Source organism: Ambystoma mexicanum, chromosome 3q (assembly GCF_040938575.1).
Source record: "Ambystoma mexicanum isolate Mex_15411 chromosome 3q, UKY_AmexF1_1, whole genome shotgun sequence".
NCBI classification, from domain to species: domain Eukaryota; kingdom Metazoa; phylum Chordata; class Amphibia; order Caudata; family Ambystomatidae; genus Ambystoma; species Ambystoma mexicanum.
Genome location: NC_090926.1, coordinates 1,219,492,106 through 1,219,512,080, shown reverse-complemented (window position 1 = coordinate 1,219,512,080; position 19,975 = coordinate 1,219,492,106). Strand labels below are relative to the sequence as shown.

The 19,975-nt window shown below is 47.3% G+C and overlaps 1 protein-coding gene across 1 annotated transcript in view; it reads left to right on the top strand.

Annotated features, from left to right (window-relative positions):
* TRIR (telomerase RNA component interacting RNase) overlaps window positions 1–19,975 on the top strand; it is a 124,924-nt gene that overhangs the window by 17,207 nt on the left and 87,742 nt on the right. Inside the window, exon 2 of the mRNA XM_069604117.1 lies at window positions 17,962–18,039. Coding sequence (XP_069460218.1) covers window positions 17,962–18,039 — 78 coding nt within the window. The remainder of the gene's footprint in view (window positions 1–17,961; window positions 18,040–19,975) is intronic.

Below are 19,975 nucleotides of genomic sequence, written 5' to 3'. Positions count from 1 at the left end.
TTACGCTGATTTGGCTTATAAAAAAGTAATATCTAAGGGCAATTGGTCACCCCTTTTTGTATGGGAAAATGAGGTTAACCTGCTGAGCAAAGGGAGAGATTTAAATTGTACGGCTCCAAGCAGAATAGCATTGAATTACTAGCCAACAGATAGAGGCAAGTCATTGGACAGTTTGTCACTCCAAGTACGCAATAATGTACAAATGAATTCAGAGGGAGCACTTGCCCCAGAACAAGTTAGAGATACAGGCTCATTTCAAAAGAACGAAAAATAAGACCTAAAGGTTTCTTGCTAAGTTTTGCACATTTGGTCATGTTGTATTGTTATGACGGATGTTATGCTGTTTAAATTGAGATGTTCCTGTTTTTACTGAACCTGAGTGATCACGTTTTCATGAATTGGTTTTCTCATTGCTGACTTTGTAATATAATTCCATGAGCAAAACAAATTGGGTAGGTAACCTTTCCTATGAGCAGTCCATGCAAGTTTCAGGTGTATAAGGAGTTGTAGTACAACACAGTTGCAGACCCCTGTCTTAGCACCTCCAAAATGACCAAGTTACACAGGTGGTGCCTTATACATTTTCTATAAACATTTGCCAAATGTCAGTTGGTGTTGAGATGGATTTCTAGAATCTGGCCTGGTAGACAGATTTTAGGAGGCCATCCGAGTTGTAGTGAAGACGGAAACTCTGAGAAGTTAGCTAAACTCCACAATGTAGCGGAGGAGAGCAGTCAAGGTTATTCTCGGGAGTCTTGTGTGGGGAGGGGGGCCAGGGGGTTCGGTCACAGTGAATCACAATAATTCAATGTAGGGGCAAGTTAAAAAAATGATTATTCTGGCCCAAAACACGCTAGAAAAAACCCACTCAGTTATAAATGTATACAGTCACCATGGGTTCACATAAATGCGTTCAATAACTTCAACAGAAGAAGGTAAGTTGGTGATGTAGTAAGTTGGCATCAAGTCACAAGAAATATGCCCTCGTTTTAGAAGTCCAGGCCCAATGAAGAGTGGGGTCTTGTGCCCAAAAGTCACAATGCTTTCCCCCAGAAAGCGTCTGATGTGGTAAAGTTCTTATATTGCTGAATGCTCAGAGTAGATATGTAAGTTACTTGTAGGTAAAATGTGTTTCTACCGTTCACTGCTGTAGACAATCACAAAGCAGTGTAATGGAAGAATACCTCCAGATTTATTCTAAAGGGGAACAGGTGGCGACAAATGCTTTGCGTTTACTCACCCTGTTCCCCTCCGACCCCGTCTCTGGTTTTCCCCAGTGGGTTAGATGGGTTGTCTGGGGGTTACTGGAGGTAGGATTTCCTGACTTTTCCAGTGAGGGGTGCCCAAGAGGTGGGTGCAACGATTCTTCCAATTTGGGTCCACGAGCTCGGAGCAACCTTTCACAGTAGGGGAAAATGCAGAAGGCACCAATGCAGACCTCTTAAGGGGTCTTCACAGGACTGTGGAAGACCAGTTCCAGTGACAGATCTGCATCATTCAAACAGCCAGCAGGGGGCCACTGTGGGTTTCACTCATGACCTGCTTTCGGTCCCCATGGATGTGGAGTGGAACCAGAGATTCAGAATGACACACCACCCCTGCGAAAACTTGCTGTTTTCTTGGCACGGCAGGAAGGAGTCCAAACAATATGGCAATACATTGTTTACATGAGAACTGACTCGGAGGCGGCCTCTTTCGGTTTCTCGACTCTGCGAGGTGCAGCTTGAGTCAGTGACGTGATCTCACGTAACTGAGGTCCTTTTCTCGAATCCTCGAGCTGTGCGCTCTGGAACTCGCCTGCATCAGTGAACGCAGCACCCGCTACACCCGCCAGCGTCTGCCCGCCCGCCAGCACTAGCACCCATGGAGAGCGGCCATTGCTGGAGGGTGAGTCTTGGGAGCCGCGGAGGGCCGTGCTACAATGAGGTACGGTGAAAAAAAAGGGACACACGTGGTAAGGGCTGTGTAGTGCAGGAGTGGGCTACACTGTTGAGTAACCGGTAACATTATCCAGCTGGCCGTGCCGTTTGTCTTGCTGAGTTCCCCCTGCCCCCTCTTTCACCCTTCTACCTTCCTACGGACCAATACTGTATTGCTGCTCACCTGGTACTAATGATTGGAGAAAGGTGAGGAGCGGCAACAGTGATATCATCTGAATAAGTACTGTTTGCTGCATGCGCTGACCACCTGATAAGGGCACCAGCAAAGCAGGAGCACTAGTAACGCAGCAGCACACCAGGAGGAACATCAGAGAGATACTAGAGCCGTACTTATATGCTGTACTCATATGAATCCCTGTATTGCGTGCCCCTAGTGCACATTTGTGCGACCAGCATGCCCTTCCTCAGGGACCACAGTAGTTCTATAGTTCAGGTGGAGACCTCCTACTGATGTAGACTTGGAGGGAATCCTACAGATACGGTTCCCTCCCCTTTCTGATCGAATCTCCTATCTGGCAGACTGCTGAAATTACCCTGGGTTCCTGAAAGGTGTCCTAGGAGCACTTGATTCAGCGATAAATCGCCCTACATCACTAGACTCTCTGCCAACAGGGAACAGATCTTCATAATCAGCATTGTCTGACTGTCTGGTCTAAGACGGTTCCTAAGGTAGTGTGGCTACTCGGCAACCCCGCTGCACAGATCTATGAGTGACCATTAATATAAGCAGTGTCGTAAGTTTAACAATGCTTACAGTCGAGAAGTGCTCAGCTACGAGATACAATTTGCGCAACCAGAGGAGTAAGACTTCCACATCTAATATGAATGGATGCAAAGTATCTAAAGGATCTAAAGTAACACCTGTGGAGAGAGGTGCACTCACTGACTTTTCTGCCTCCTGGTACCCTAAATATAATAAGCTCACCGCTACACATGGAAAAAGTGACGGGCACCCAAAGCATGAATAACACCACAGATACAGTAGATGCACTAGGAGAACGCGCTATCGATAACTCATTACTGGAACTCTGCCTATCTACGCAGAGATCCATGACTCCTCTATTAGGAAGTATACCGTGTAACCAGACCAGCAGCTATCAACATCTGCCTACGGATTCACAACGAGAAATATCTAATAACTATCTGACTCTCCCAATCTGGATGTACAATTAGACTCATCGGAAGCAGATAGCAGCAGAGAGCAAGGGGAAAGTCAAACAACCTTGGGGGACCTGCAATCCTCGGTCACATCTTTACAATTTGCTTTAAATATCCTGCTGAAGATGTGCGGGAGGATATTAGAAGTTACCCTTACCTTGTTAGCAGGAAATAATAACAGCAACCTAGAATCTGCACAGGAGGAAGGGAACATCTCTCTGCTAGAATGCACGGCAACAGCTGACCATGATCTAAACACCACTACTAATGTGGATGTATTTTTCTCACGCAAACGGCGACGAATGGCCAGAAGAGCGATTGCGAGAAATATTACCTGGCACATCAGAGCCGGAAGAAGAAATATCTACACCCACAGAAGGTAGCACCCCCAACAGGCACAGAGAAAAGCAAAGCGGAAAGCGACCAGAGTGCGTAAAGGTACCACGGGCAAGGAGGGTAAACTGACCAGCTGGCTTATCCTCGATAAGAGCACCACCGCACATCCAATTGAAGAGGTGGACTTTAAGAAGAACGTCGCAAATACAGCTGATGAGATGGACATAGAGCCCTCATTCTGTTCAAGTGAGCAGGGGGTGCATCCGGCTCCGAATGTTACAAATGCTGACCCAATCAATCTTACTCAGATTGACATTTCATCCACTCTAATAACCGCATTGCCAGAGGATGATGAAGCTAACGCGATATTGGCCAAAGGCGGAAGGACTTGCATTATTAAGAACTTGTATCCGAACAGTGATCATGACTGGATCTCCAGATCAGCACTGATGACCAGATTACACTCTATTACACAACTGAGAGGTTGGTGGATAACAAAGAACCACTCTGCGTGCCAAGAGGTCAAGGTGCTACTGGGTTTGGGAGCCAGCCCAGTCATGTAACTGAGATTGCATTGGGAACCATGAGCTAAATCCCAGAGGGAAGTCATCCTTAGAAATGATCATTGTAAAATGTAATGCATGAAATCAGTTTAACGGGCTAGCATAAAAATGTAGTTCAGGTTTTTGTTTTTGCTTGTGGGTTCTTTTGCCAACTATGGATATGTTCTTAAAATATCCTTTGTTCTTGGAAAGGGTCCCACTCGGATTAAGACCAATTACCTGTTTCTGCATGCTGCCCACTGATTTGTAAGGCTATTGAGCGAGTGCATTTGTTATAGTATATTTGCTTGCCATGACCCCATCATTCAGCCCCCTCTTACCTTCTGCCCCTAACTCCAACTCCACAGGAAATGGAATCCCAGAATACATGTGTTTTGCTTTCCAGCATTGGCTGTTTTATCAATTATCTAAGGACCTCAAAACGCAACTGCTCTATCCAGTGATATACAAACATGTTGGGAGAAGTACCCTGTACACAAACGTCTATCCTTGCCTTTGGTCTCAATGCCATAATGAAGTAGTATGTGTGACCATTGGCAATTGTATGGCTTCTACTTCAACTTTCAAAGACCAGGGGTTGATTTGGAACATGTTTGACAGCTGCTTACAAAAAAGCAAATTTCAGATGTGGCTCAACTCTGCTTCATTGTACCTTTTTGTATCCTGATGAGGGTAGGTCTGCGATATCTTGCCTTCCATTTAGGCAATTATCCTTTTCGGGATCAACTCTGGTCGCTGGCCTTTGTTTGGAAAAGCCTAGCAAAGTAAATCTGAGTAGCTGCTGTAAATGAAGGAGCATTTTAGTCAACGAGTGGTCTTATGTTTCTGCCAATAATGATGGCCTTGTTGCACATAGCCCTGTAAGAAAAGCAGGGCGAGTATTAGATGGCATGAAGGCAGATGCGGAAAGCCTTTTGTTGGTGCAATTCGGAAGTCTGAATTAGCCGATGTGAAAAACTCTATTTGGTGAAGGTTATAAACGGTGCAGTTAGCCAGAAAGGCAGCTCTTTTTAAGTAGTGATTAAAGTAATGGTAAAGTGGGTGTTGAAAGGAAGGAGTATGTTGGGTATGCTACATCTGGTGTGTAATGGTTACAAGATTTTGGAGTTGAATGTTAGCAGGGGGGTGGTAAGCGGTGGTGGGGTACAGTTTGTCGTAGCTGGGTTTGGAATTCCATGGTGAGATTGAAGAGTAGTCCAAAAAACAAACGGCAAGTGGACATCAGCAGAGGGTTTATTAGTATCCCCATATCATTTGCCGAAACCCAGCCGGCCCCACTCCACATCTTGGGCAATCATACTTAGGAGGGATTCAGGAGTCTCATATACCCTATGCAGGACATATACCGTATGAAGGATATTAAATTGTATCCGTTGAAATCTGGCATTTCTCAATACCTTACGGATCTTCTCCCACATTGTCCCCCAATCTGCCTCCGAGATCTGCTCCCCATGTCTTTCTCCCTCTTGGCCTTAACTGCAAACTCCTACAAGGGAAACAGTCCCTGCAATGCTTGATGGATTGCAGATATCTAGCCCCCCCCCCCCCTCCCTCTTGTGACATTGGTGCATTCGTGGTGGGTTCCTCCAGGATGGCGGCCCATATTTTTGCTGAACGGTTTACCATCGCCCTGTGGCTAAGGAACTATCACCCAGAGAACCCATATTGCTGTCTTCAATCAAACGGCATCACCATCCCTCCTTCAAACTGAGCACCCACCGTGTCACATCCCTTCTCCATCAACCCCTTGAATCCTATCCTATGCACACCCGACCAGAGTTCCGGCTCCACGGTAGCTTGCGCAATATAGCCCCACCACTTGTCTATTCCTTCCAGATTTCCCACACTATCACTGTGGTCCTACAACCCCACACTGACGGTCCCCCTTAGTAATTACGCTCCATCTCGATGGGCCGGTAGGGACCCCAACATACCTGTTAAGAATTCTCCCTAGAGTCCTCCCACTTCAGCATGGCTTTCAGTTGCTCTGGCATAAACTACCACTCATAATTCGGTAGAACCCTTCTCCTCCCTGAGTTCCACCGTAACTCTCCCACCCGCTCATCTAGCATCTTGAAGATCTTGATGGGATAGGGATGTTAGTGAAATCGTAGAGGAGTCTCAGGAGAATTACCATTTGCATAGTGCGAGACTACCCAACAGCAATACCGGAAGTCTCTTCCAGAATTGGATTGAGTCACCTATCCCTGAAGGTGCCCTGCCCATGTTATATGTAAACGTTTCCTCCATATCATGAAAGATGTGTATGCCCAAGTATCGAAACGACTCCCCTTCCCATTGGAGCCCCCAGGTAGGGAGAGTGGTTAGGTCTTGATTGCGAAGTCCCCCCCCAATGGGAACTGCAATGATTTTTCTCTATTGATAAGAAAGCCACATTTCCGGAAGTTGATCAAGACTTCCAATAAAATTGGTTTAGTGGGTTATTCACGTACAGCAGTAGGTCATCAGCACATAGGGAGAGCACATGCTGTTGCCCTCTGCTAGGATGCCAACATCTCTTATTTCTACCCTGAGGTACCTTGCTATTGGGTCCAGTACCATTGCAAACAATATTGGAGACCGGGCAACCCTGCGTGTCCTTCTGCTTAGTGCCCATTGCTGTGATACCCAGTAATTTGTTTTTACTTTCTCTGTTGGTCTATTATACAGCAGTCATAGCCATCTGCACAAATTGTCCCCAAACCCATAGGCTCCCAATACATGGAACAACAACTCCAACTCAACAGTCAAAGGCCTTCATAGCATCAAATGAGGCTAGTGCCAGCCCTTCCGAGAATCCCGAACCCGGTCCATTACGTGATGCAGACTGTGAAGATTCATCGTCTCGTCCCCCTATGAACCTGCATTGGTCCGGATGTACCAACCTCTGGGCCACCCTAGACAATCTGGTGGCCAGGATTTTCGCATCAACATTTAATAATGAAATCTGGCGATAGGATGTGCATTCGAGGGGGTCTTTCCGCTCTTAAAATAAGACCATTATTATTGCTTCCTTCATGGAGGCAGGCAGACTCCCCCACCTCAAAGGTCTCCTCATAGATGTGATGGCTTATTTAATAACGTGCTTAATACCCAGAGGTTTCTAAGCGCGGACCCGGGGATCGAACCTGTGTTGCTCCGTGTCATCTTGCTTCCAAGGCGAGCACGTTGCCCCTAAACTTTCCTCCCGACACAAGGCGGGGGGGGGGGTCTTCAACTCTTCGAACCAGCAATAGACCCGGAGCTTTGCCCTTTCCTATCACCCGTCGGGCCTCCCATATTTCAAATTCCGCAATTGGTTCATCTAGTTTCTTCCGTGTATCACTCGCCAGGACCAGTAGCTGTGCCATATCTAGAAGTTCTTGTGCATCTTCCCCCTTATAGGGTCCCTCACTCGTATACAAGGATTGGTAGAATTGATGGAAGGTTTCTTTGATCCCCGCCTGGGTAGTGGTCAAGCCCCCCCCCCCCCAGACCCTGGCCTAAGCCTGATCAGCCAGGCCAACAGTCCCCCCTCGCCATGAATCCGTATGTCTCTCTGACACTTCCCTCCCCCCTCGATTTTTGGAAAGTGTGTCCTGTGCTTCACAACGTGATGCCAAGGCTTCTGTTAGATTCAACCCTCCCTGGGCTTCTTCAGGCATGCGGACGAGCATAACCTGGTGAAAGTGACTAAGTAGGTAAGTCTTACTGCAAGGTTACATCCAGTAGGCCAGCCTTGCGGCTGGGTAACATCATGAACAGGTCTCGAGGTAGGAAGGCTGTGTGGCATGTAATGGCAAAGCAGTGGCTTGTGTAGTTTGTGGGTACATCTGTCCTGCAGGAGTTATAATAAGGGTGGTGGATGTGAAGCATCCTTAACAAAGCAAAAAAGACCATGGATCTAAGTGCAATGTCTCAAGCTGTAGGATGGCCTGTGAAAATGCGCCTTAATCGGTTGCTTAATTTATGCAGAATCCGGAAGGGGGGTGGGGCATAGTATGGTGGTGGCTCCAGGGGAGGGATGGCCTTGCGAGAGCCATGTGCAGGAAAGAGCTGAGGAGGATTGGGTGGCGAGGTTGGGAGGGCCGTGAACGATATGTTCGGGATGAGCAGCATTGTGAATGCCAGTGTGGTTGAGGCATTTTGGTGTGGCTTGTGCATATGGCTTTCGAGGGGGGGTGGATCTGGTGGAGGTGAAGCAACTGTTGCTTTTAGACATCCAGATATTTCGCTGGCAGATTATCTAGATGGCAAAATGTTCCAGTAAGAAGTTATACAAGTGTCAGAGAATCACAGTGGGAGAGTATCCCAGTGGCTAGAGATCCCAATGGCAGATTATCTTCGTGGGCAGATATTACCAATCTTGTCAAAATGGGTGGGTGTACAGTGGCATAATGTTCCAGTGGGCATTAATCAAAGTTGTGAGATCTGAGTGGAAAGTTATACAAATGAGAATATATTCCAGTATTGAAAGTATTCCCGCCCCTGTAGTGAAAATGTCATTAACCAGTTGTCAAAAGGCACAATAAAGTAACCTAATCAGCCAGCAACCTCCTGTCACTAGGATGTACCATTCCATTATAAAACGTTGTTTGACCTATCAACAGATGGGCAGTTTACAGTAATGTAAAGCAACTGTCTTTGAAGTAATTCCTTAAGAAACAAATGTACCGTCTAAACTCCCTTTCTTTTAAACTTGGTCCTCCGCTTCTAATTTCTTGCCATCTCTAAAATGGAGATGGTACAGACCGAGTGAAGGCTACAAACACCTTCAGTTGCCTCTGCACAGGAGGCTAAACTCCAATCCGGGAATGTATATCATCTGTTCAGTTCACAAACAGGACGCAAGTCCCTGGTATTGGGAAAACCTTACATTGTCTAGGTTTTTCTTTGGCTCTCTCTCCTACTCCACCATCTTCACTACCAAAGCCCCCAAATTAAAAGTATGTGCCGTAACCACTTAAAGGAATTCTAAAACTTCTCTCCTTGGGAGCAATAGAATTGTTCCAGAAGAAAGAGCTCTGGGGTTCTACTCCCACTATTTTCAAAGAAAAGTGGCAGCACATGGCGTATTCTGGCCTGCTCCAGTTTGAACAATTTTCTTAGTTGTGTAAACATTTTGAATAGTGACCGTGCCTCAGATCCTGTTGACTGGGTGGCATCTAAACTAGGTGTATTGCAGGTTATTTAAACCTTCTGTAGCACTGTTCCAAATCGTTTTTTGTGATCTTTCCCAAGTCCAGTTTGGCTCTCTGAGAATCCAGTTTACTGGAGCGTTGCTGGATCCTACCTTAAAGCCTTTCCTTCCCTGGACCTAGTCTGGGAAATTAATCAGGAGCCTTCCTTCTCTGAGCCGTCAGGAAATGTCAGTGTGGTGGTTTCAAAGGATCCATGCTTTGATGTTTCACAAAGCTGGCAATGTGGATGCTGCAGTGACATCTGGCCAGCTGTTGGCATTGGTTATCGACTCCCCACAATTTATCGTCTTGAGCTTCCAAATCAGATCATCTTGGACATGCTCAAGTCCATAAACCATTTCAGTAACCACATCTCCAAATCGGTGACAAAAGACTTCGAATACAACCCTCGGTCTTTGGTCTGATCAAGAAGTAAAACGTGACAGAATGGTCCTGGAGCACAGAGCAATTTTCTACTTTGAGCTGTTCTTTCTCCCCAAAGTGGACCTTACTACGGTCATGTCTTTTACAAATAGCAGGGAGGGGCTTACGCCCCGCCCTTGTATACTGGTTGAACAAGTTTGTCAATGTGCCCTTCAGAACCACTTTCCTGATTGTATCTCATTTGCAAGGGAAGAGAAATGTTAGCAGATGCCCTAAGCAGGATAGTGTTGTGCCCCACTTGAATGGGAACTCATGTTGACCATGGCCGAACTGCTGTTGCTCAAATGTTTCCTGTAATCTTTGTTTGACTCTATTCAACAAACGTTGTCCCCTTATGCCCCTAGGACATCCCTGTTGGGAGACTGGTGAAACAAAACAAGTTATGCCTTCCTTCTGCCCCTCAACCTACATTTAACCACAGGATTATTTGTATGGAACTCGACAACGATTCTGTTCTAGAGGATTCTTAACATGGCAGAAGGGACAGGTGCTAACACCCACTCAATTGCTGAACTTGGAAGCCTGGTAGCCTTTGTACGTCTCGTGTTTGCTTCTCTCTCATGTCCTTACTAATCTCCTTAGTCAAACTCCACCCACCTCCTCTCCTCACCATATTTTCTTGCTCTTGTCAGATTCTCCCTCTCACCACCTACCTCCACCCTCTGATCTTACTAACTTTTCTCTGACCTTCCACTGCTGCTCCGCACTACTACTCTCCTCTCCACACTACATCCCTGTACTTCACCCCCCCCCCCCCCCCAAACTCGGGGATATGATTCCCTGTTCAGCCTTCTACAATCGCTCGCTATTCTCACCCTCTCTTCACCTCGTGCCTCACTCATTACTTCCCTCTCACAAACTTCTACCCCTAGACCCATCTCCCACACTATATTTTCTTACTCTTGCACCTTCCATGCACCCAACTTCCTATCTGACAGTGGCCTAACGACTCCTTCAAAGGTAATATCGACTCTGCATCCGCACCAAGAAAGTCTTTATTCAAGGTTGCATCACACACGACCGAGCTTTTCAAAGTCTGTAAGGAGCTGGCCAATCCTCCACCTAGGACCTCTGCTCGGCCCTGGCCTTTCACTTCTCTGCAAAAACCCAAGATATCCTTTCCTCGCTCTCCTCCACATCACACACCTATACCCCTGGAGCCTTCCCTGGCCCTCCCACCACTCCTCTCTTCTCACACTCCCATCACACCTGATGAGGTCGGTCGCCAGACAAGTCCGGTCTATGAAGGCCTCATCCAAACAGGTAGAGCTGCCCCTCCAAAACCATCAAGGACCACATTGGCTGTCTCGCTCCAACCTTGGCTGATCTCTGCAATATCTTTTTCGCCAGGGAGAAGTTTTCCCAACTTCTCTTGAGCATTCCCTTGTGCACTCTCTACTTAAACCCTCTGCTGATCCCTCAATTCTGGCAAACTACCACCCATCTCAATCACCCCTTTCCTGGCCAAACTCCTGGAGAAGTTGTCTATCCCTCCGCTTATCCTCCACACAGAAGGAAGGTGGTGGCCTTCACGACCATCAGTCTTGCTTTAGAGCATCCAGAGGTATGGAACCTGCCCTTCTGAACACCTGTGAAGACCTGCTCTCAAATCTTGACCCTAACAACCCCCCCCCCCCCCCCCCCCCCCCGTTCCTCATTCTTGACCTCTCCTCTGCCTTTGACACGTTAAACCACCACATCCTGATATTGCATCTGTGACACCCTAAGAATCACTGGTCAGGCTCTGGCGTGGTTAACCTCTTTATTGTCCAACCACCAATTCATTCCTGGTGGTTCTGGCGGGCCTGTTCTCTCCACTATCACTTTCAACCTGCAGCGTCCCCCAGGGCTGTAACCTTTCCCCCTCGTTCTTCAGTGTCTACATGGCTGCCCCAGCACGTGAGATTGCCAGTTTCACCTCTAATTTCCAGTGTTATGCGGATGACCTGCAACTCTCCTTCAGGCTACCCTCAGCCACACCCTCCCTCTACCTCGCACATATCAGACTGTCTGTCCGCAATTCAGTCATGGTGTGCTGCAAACTACCTCTCCCTTAACGCCTTAAAACCAAGATCGTTTACATTGGGACACCTGTTTCAGCTTTCCCACTCATTCTGGCCGGCCTCCATTGGTCTTGCGTCCGCACCCACATGCAAGGCAAACCTTGGTGTCATCTTTGACTCCACTCTCTCCTTCTCCACTCGGACATCTCTAAAAAGTCCAACTACCAGCTGCACCTCCTCAGAGGTGCTCTTCTTTCTCACCTTCCCCCAGAGACTCACTGTCTCCAGAGTCCTGATTCTCTCAAGGCTCGACTACTGCAACAGCCTCTTGCTCAACCTCCCTGTCTTGGCACTGCACCCTCTGCAACCCATCCAGAACAAAACCGAATTACTTATACTTGGCCTCAAGCCCAGGGACCGCATCTGTCTGGCGCTGAAATCCCTCCACTGGCTCCCCGTGGCTGCAAGGATGCAGGTTCCTCTGCATTGTCCACAAGGCTTTTTGGGCCTGGGACCCACCTTCCTTGATGCCTTCCTAAATACTGTCGCTCCCGAGCTCTCTGCTCATCTATCCCCAACCTTCTGCGAGGTGAGCCGCTTCTCCAAGCAGAGATGGGGTGGGAGATCTTTATCCTCAGCAGGGGCCTCCCTCTAGAATAGCCTCCCTGCCGCCTTCCGTCTTGACAACAATCACAAAGGTGGATCAGTGGAATAGGATGACTTATAAATCACATATTTATTCGGAAAAACTCATCACATGAACAATTATTTTACTTGCATAAAAATTACCTAAAAAAATCTTCCATCAACTCATACCTTCATACGTATCCACATTCAGAAATACATTCGAACATCCATCGATGCAACACCCCAGTGTAATAATAACACCAAATTGTGTTGTTCAAGAGTTATTTTCTAAAAATATTCAATTAACATTTCCTATGGTGAGCCAGTCCATAATATCAGGTGTCATCATATAGCCGGTGTCCAATATCACCAGATATACCTCCTAGAGATCACGTCGACACGTGTTTCGGTCAGAGACCTTCTTCAGGACGTCAGGCTAGGAGCACTTGCTCCGCCCGGTTCTCCACGTATTTGGGCCAGTAGTGAATCTAAAAAATGTAAAAGCCAGTATGTCATCCCTATTTCTTTTCACAGGTGACAAACAATGTCACAATATGCTTTCCATAATAAGCACATAAAGCCCCACTCACCCCCACGTTTTCCACTTGCAGGGCGTCGGAAATCAATCCTCCATGGACCTCAATATGACTGTTGAGCCTATGGAACCAACACAAACACCTCTAAGTATTTGTCATAAAACACCCCATTGCATATATGTACCAATGCGGCATATCCACAGTTGGACATAACTAAAAAAAACTTACACTAACAACGTAGCTGATGGAGACTCCTATCGTTCACATGAGCACCTCTAGTCCACGTACATCTATGTCGGATGAGTCGGTCACACAAAAAATCTCCGTATGTGCTTATTTTGGAAAGCATATTGTGACATTGTTTTCTAGGCGTTTTCTAAGGAAGCAAAGCCACCATGTATACCCATACCTCGATGACTGGCTGGTAAGGGGGTCCTCCCCAGCGTCCACCAACACAAGTCTGCAAGCCACCGTGCAGCTTCTACAACGGCTATGATTCGCCATAAACTTCGAGAAATCCTCTCTGCGGCCATCGAGAACGCTGGTATTCTTGGGGGCACAGTTCGAGACTCGGGGCTGGTGAAACCTTCTCTCGACAGGACCTCAAGACTCATTCAACAAGCGGCCCGGCTACGGCGAAACACCAGGATCTCAGTGAGAAAGTATGTTTCGGTCCTAGGGGCCATGGCATCCTGCATCCATCTGGTGAGAAACTGTCGACTATTCATGAGGCCAGTCCAAGAATTCCTCGCGGACTGATGGACACAGGCTCAGGGATCGTGGTCGGACAGGATAACCATCGACGACAAGCTACGTCGGACCCTTCAGTGGTGGCAGAGTTCCCACAATCTGAACAACGGTGTGCCCCTACAGGAGCCGGAGTTTCAGAGTACTATAGTTACGGATGCGTCCCTAACCGGATGGGGAGTCCCTAACCGGATCGGGAGCGCACATGGGTGCTCTCCAAACGCAAGGTCACTGGTCTCCAACGGAGTCACTCCTACACATAAACGTACTGGAACTCAGAGCGGTACGATGGGCTTTGAAGGCGTTCCTACCACACATCAAGAGTTCGCAAGTGCGAATACTGACCGACAATACAACAGCCATGTTTTATCTGAGGAAACAAGGAGGGACACGATCAAGGACTCTTTCCATAGAAGCCCAGAAAACATGGCATTGGGCATCGAAGCACGAAATTTCCCTCGTGGCTCATCACCTTCCAGGAGTGAGGAACGGCCAAGCTGACTCCCTCAGCAGAAGCATGGCCCAGATACACGAGTGGGAAATGGACACGGGTCACTTGAGGAAAGTGTTCGAGAAATGGGGTCACCCCCCTCTGGACGCCTTCGCGACCAAAGACAACAAGAAATGCAAGCAATTTGCAAGCAGATGGCCCCAAGAGGGTTCGGTGGGGGAGGCGTTCTCCTTCCCATGGACGGACATGTTCCTCTATGCTTTTCCCCCGTTTCCCCTCTCATACGGAAAACAATATAGAGTGGATACGCAGATACAATTGCCGGGTGATTCTAGTGACACCATACTGGCCGAGGCAGCCGTGGTTCTCAGACCTCCTCCATCTATCGCTGGAACATCCCATAGCGTTTCCGAAGGTCCCGTACCTTCTATCCCGGGACAGAGGCACGGTGTGGCATCACGACCCGGACAGTCTCAAACTTACGTCCTGGCTCCTGACGCCTCGGGTTCGGCGCTTTAGACATTTCAGAGGATTGCCAAAAAATTCTACAGGCGGCTAGAGCCCCTTCTACTAACAAATCTTACTCCTACAAGTGGCAGAGATTCTGTGAATGGTGTAGAGGACAACGGGGCCTACAACCATTGTTGGTGACGCCGGAACAAGTTCTACCTTACCTGCTCCTCTTGGCAGAAAAGTGATTGTCCCCCTCATCGATAAAGGTACACCTGGCAGCCATCTCGAGGTTCACAAGGAAGAGGCAGTCGTCTCCTCTATTCAGTGACAGACTGGTAAAACACTTCATGCGGGGTTTATTTCGAGCTTTTCCCCCGGTGAAACGTTTTCCCCCGACGTGGAGCCTCAACACAGTGTTGGCAGGCTTGATGAAACCGCCTTTCGAGCCTAGGGCCACGTCCGACATAAAATTAATTTCGTGGAAGTTGGCATTCTTGATAGCTATCACATCAGCCAGACGTATCTCGGAACCACAAGCGCTGGTCGTGGACCCGCCCTACCTAAGATTCTTTAAGGACAAGGTAGTCCTGGCAACTAACCCTATGTTCGTCCCGAAGGTTCCGACGGTATATCACAAACACTCATCCGTGGTTCTGCCTACTTTCTTCGCCATTCCATCGGCAGCAGAAAAAACTCTTCATACCCTGGACATTAAGAGGGCTCTGAAATTCTACCTACATCGTACAGAAGACATCAGGGCTACTCGGCAACTGTTCGTCGCATATGGTCCGTCGACGAGAGGAAAAGCAATCTCTAAACAGGGATTGGCTAGATGGGTCTCGTTGACGATTGCTTTTTGTCACTCTAAGGCCGGAAGGCCACTGCAAGGACATCCTAGAGCTCATTCTACAAGGTCGATGCCCTCAACAGCGTTATGGGCTGGAATTCCGCTGACGGACATATGCCAAGCTGCGGCATGGTCAGTGCCCCACACGTTTACCAGGCAGCATGCAGACGAGGTGCAGATGGGAAGAGCTGTCCTGCGCCATCTGTTTCAGTAAGGTAAGCTCCTCCCTGTGGAGATTCTGTTGTCTACCCTCTTAAGGGCGATATACTTTGTGGGCAACGTTATATGACTTAACTTATCCCTACGGTAGATATGCATTGTGTAGTAGGGTGAGGATATATATTGTTACATTACATTCCCACCGCCGTCTCAAGTGTTACTGCTATACAATCTATTCTAAGCATGTGAATCCATGAAAGATCCAATGCTGGAGAAGGGAATAGTTTCTTACCTGTAACTCCATTTCTCCAGCATTGGTATCTTTCATGGATTCACATGCGCCCGCCAACCTCCCCGTATGTAATGTATGTGATAAATTTAACCCTTCCTACTTTGGAGGGGCCGAAATCTGAAGGGGAGCCGCGGGGGCGGGCCTCTTATACTAGCACGGCCTGCAGAGCATGCGTAGGCGGGTCCTAGAAGGACGTAGATAGGACACAAAAGTGTCGAAAGCTTTCCTTTGGAAAAGGCTATATATATGTGTACCGAGGGGTCCCAGTCTGACGACGGGGACTATTCTAAGCATGTGAATCCATTAAAGATACCAATGCTGGAGAAATGGAGTTACAGGTAAGAAACTATTCCCTTCCCATGCTGTTTCTACGTCATGCTGTGGGTCTGAAAATATTAGGGTTCCCATGCTGTTTCTATGTCATGCTGTGGGTCTGAAAATATATGATGTGCTTATTGGGTTGTGGTGCCGGTGCAGTCCATATAAAGTTCTGCATCTTGGATCATCAGTTTGGCACTCTTCTGGGATGTCTTGGCTTCGTGCTGTTGCATTGTTGCAGATGTAGTTCTGCAATGGGCAAAGAACTAAGTCCAACTGTTTTGGGAGGCATTGGGAGAGGGAGAGAGTGGTACTTCGACCACATTCATGGCGCATGGTGGTTTTCAAGGATTGGGCATCTGCCAACTACCACGCACCATGTGTCCCAGATCTGGTTGCCGCATTTGTCTTAGTGACAGGGTAATGACCTTGTTGCAAAGCCCAATTCCATTCTCGCCATTGGTGCCTCTGGCAAGTCGGTTTGCCCTGGACCCTGTATTACCTTTATTTCCTACCACCTTCTTCATACCCATCCCCAGAAATCAATTGCCCCCTCCTTTTGCAGCCGTGGCATGCATTCCCCTCCCTGCCACCCTCGCATCTTGTTCAGGGTGGCAGCTCGAAATAGCATTGGGAGCTCGCTTTGAATTCCTTAACTTTCCAGCTGTCACTTAATTTTCTTTTACAAAAATTAAACTAATTGCACAGTATGCGTGTGGCTAATTGAAAAGGGATTTTGCACCCTCTATCTATGCCAGGGATGCTAATGGCATTAGTTGTAGCTATGAAGGCGTGGGCTTGCTAGATAGCAATTCCCGAGGCCTTAGCTATGCGCTCAGTCTCGCTGGCCCTTACCAACCAGCTAGTCTCCCTGTAATTGCCATGAACACTATATAATGGGCATCTGAATGTTTTCTATGGACTTTACTTAGTTCCCTGCTTTGTCTCGTATTTTCGTCTGACTGATTTGGATAGTTTGTTCGTTAGTGAATAAAATAATCAATCCAACAAAAAATGTAAGGATACAGATATTGGTCTACAGAAAGCTTAGTAAGGAGGTGATAATAAAACATGAGCCTGGTGGAGGCGGTGGTATATAGTGTGCAGGAAATGACTCGGAAATGTGATCTTGCAGATGATAAAAGGGGACCTAGTAGTTGGAGACACCATAGAAATGGGAGAAAATGTGGAGGGGGAGGAGGGCACAATAAAGGCATTACAACCAGAGTAGGGTGTATCCTAATAATAAAGGGTTAAGAAATCCTAGAAGCTGTACAATCGTAGAGCTGTTTGGGCTCTTCCATACACAACTGTGGCTTACTCAAAAAGAAGAGTAGATATTGAGGGTTAGGCTGTACCTCGTGCCCCTTCTGTTGTATGGCAGGTAGTTGAGGGAGGCTAGATTGAGAGTGGGGGGTGCAGTGACTGGGTTGCCTCGCTCTATGGCTCTCTCCCAGTACTGGTTGTTGGCAACTCCTTTTATGCGATTCTGGAGCATGCATTGCAGTATTTGACAGATTTGGCATATTTTGTTAATTGTTTCTATTGTGCTGCCCAATATGTATTTTAAGAACACTGTACGTCACCGTGCTTGCTTGAAATCAAAATACAATGAAATCATTTGAAAACGTTCACCAATTATCAGACGGTAGAGCCATGTTATGTTTTCACTTGCACTGACAGCCAGGCATTTCATGAATGTATGTATCTGAGTTTTCTAGAAGTTGGGCGTTTATAGGGCAGGGCACTGCAGGATGGATGTCTAGCAGCCCAATCTGCATTATTTGCAAATATGATGATGAAGTGGCTAACTGCGTTTAATGTAGTCTAACACAAGCAATCCCTGTTCCGTTATATAGTGGGCCAGAGTGTCATAGCAGCTGCCAGGGCTCGTATAACGGTTGCAGTCTTCTATTCCCCTAACCCAGGTGGGCAAACGGAGAGGTGGAACCAAGCTAGCCCTCAAGACGGGAATAGTTGAAAAGAAGCAAAAGACAGAGGATGAGGTAAGCCCGTCTATTTTCTATTTTGTTCTTGAATATGTTTTCTTGCTTCAAAGGTGAATGCAGTCCGTTCATGCTGACACATGTTTCATAATACTGATGGTTTGTTGGAATTGCAATCATTGTGGTGACACATGCGTGGGAACACACCAATCCAGCGACGACCTAAACGTTAGTTCTCAATATTTAGTTTGAAAATGCTTAGTTGGTTTTCAATGCTGCGATGCATTGTTTCCCCTCACTAGGGAACAATCTAAACAGGAGTTTTTAGGCTGCAAAAGTCCTGGGCACATGCTTTGGGTAAAGGTTAGTAGTAGTTGAACACTGTCCTGTCCACCGTGCTTGCTTGAAATCAAAATACAATTAAATCATTTGAAAACGTTCACCAATTATCAGACGGTAGAGCCATGTTATGTTTTCACTTGCACTGACAGCAAGCACTGACTACCCTGGACTAAGCCGGGGTAGTGCTGGCCCCTTTTGATCCCATTATTACTTTAGGCACTCCTAGACCATGGACAACAGGAGTGTGGATTTGGCTTATGTGACAGATGGCTTCAATAACTCGAGGGCCCAGATATGTGGTTTGGTATTTTTATTAATGTTACCAGTTCGGTTGGTAAATGATGGTAGGAAGACCAGACTAATGGGATCCCTAGTCTCACCCTCGTCCCTACAGTGGGCTCCCTCCACCGTAGCCCAGCCATTCCTACTCTACAACAGGATGTGCTGGAATAGTAGAGATTTGCAACCCCTATTGTCAGGTTCTAACTTTCTTTTGATGATTGCCTACAGACCACAGCCTTATTTACCTTACACCCTCTGGGACTTCCGAAGGGTTCCCTACTCTTTTGGATCCCCAGTTGAGATTCAGTTAAATTAGGATGGTGTCCAGTCCTCCTCTGCCAGTCACCCATCTATCCACCCACCTCCTTCCTAATACCTCTCGCCATCATCTCTCTTCCCCTTCTCTCCCTCCTTAAGATCTCCTCAACCTCACCTCCTGCCCATTGTAGCAGCTGTTTTTTTGGCCCTGGTCTGCGCAGTTTTAAACGTACCCCCGGCTAGTAATGGGCAACACTGGAACCATCCCAGACCAGCTGTTCAGTGAGGCGCTGAGCAACCTGTAATTTTAAAGGTGTTAGTACAAGAGGTGGTCCAGAATGCTGAGTTCCTGATATTAACCCTTCGAGTTGAAGACATTACTGTTGCTCAATTCTGTCATTGGACATCAATCACACTGTCTAATGTGGAAGGCTGCTTAATTTTCAGGGTGTCAGCGATTGACCTGCTTGCATTACATTTAGGGAAAGTGGATCCTTTACATATTAGTCGAGAGATGTGGGATAGCAGATACTGCTTGGTTTGTGCCGCAGTTTGGGCCAGTGAGAAAGCGCTGTTCTTTCATATGTTTTTAATTTGAGGCGTATTTGACCTCATGGCAAGTACTGTCGGAGGGGTTGGGTTTCTCCAGTAGGCTTGTGGAAATAAGCTTTTAGGGAATCGTACACCTTGGCCTCTTGTTGCTTTAAAAATCTATATTTGTTATCCTCCATGCCATAGGGTAATTGGTTTGGGGTTGAATGAATGAGGTAAAAATGTTCGCGGGAGAAAAGACCGAAGATAATTCTTTTCGAAATGACCTACAGTCTTTTCTCCCCTGAACATTTCAGACTTGGTCAATCCGCCACCCACACCCCCAACACGCCCTCACCCCTACTTACCTTGCCTCAGACTTGCTGGTTCACTTTCACTTCTGTGATCGGGAACCAGCGCCACAGGGTCATTTCCTTTTTTTATTTTTTCGGGTCAGCTGCAGGGGTGTCCCCGAAATCCTTGCTCACTGTACTGTATAGCCCCCACAGACCTATTTCTTTTTTTCCTTGGTGGGTGGGGGTGGGCTGCAGGGACCACCCCTGCTCACAGTATAGTAAGCAGG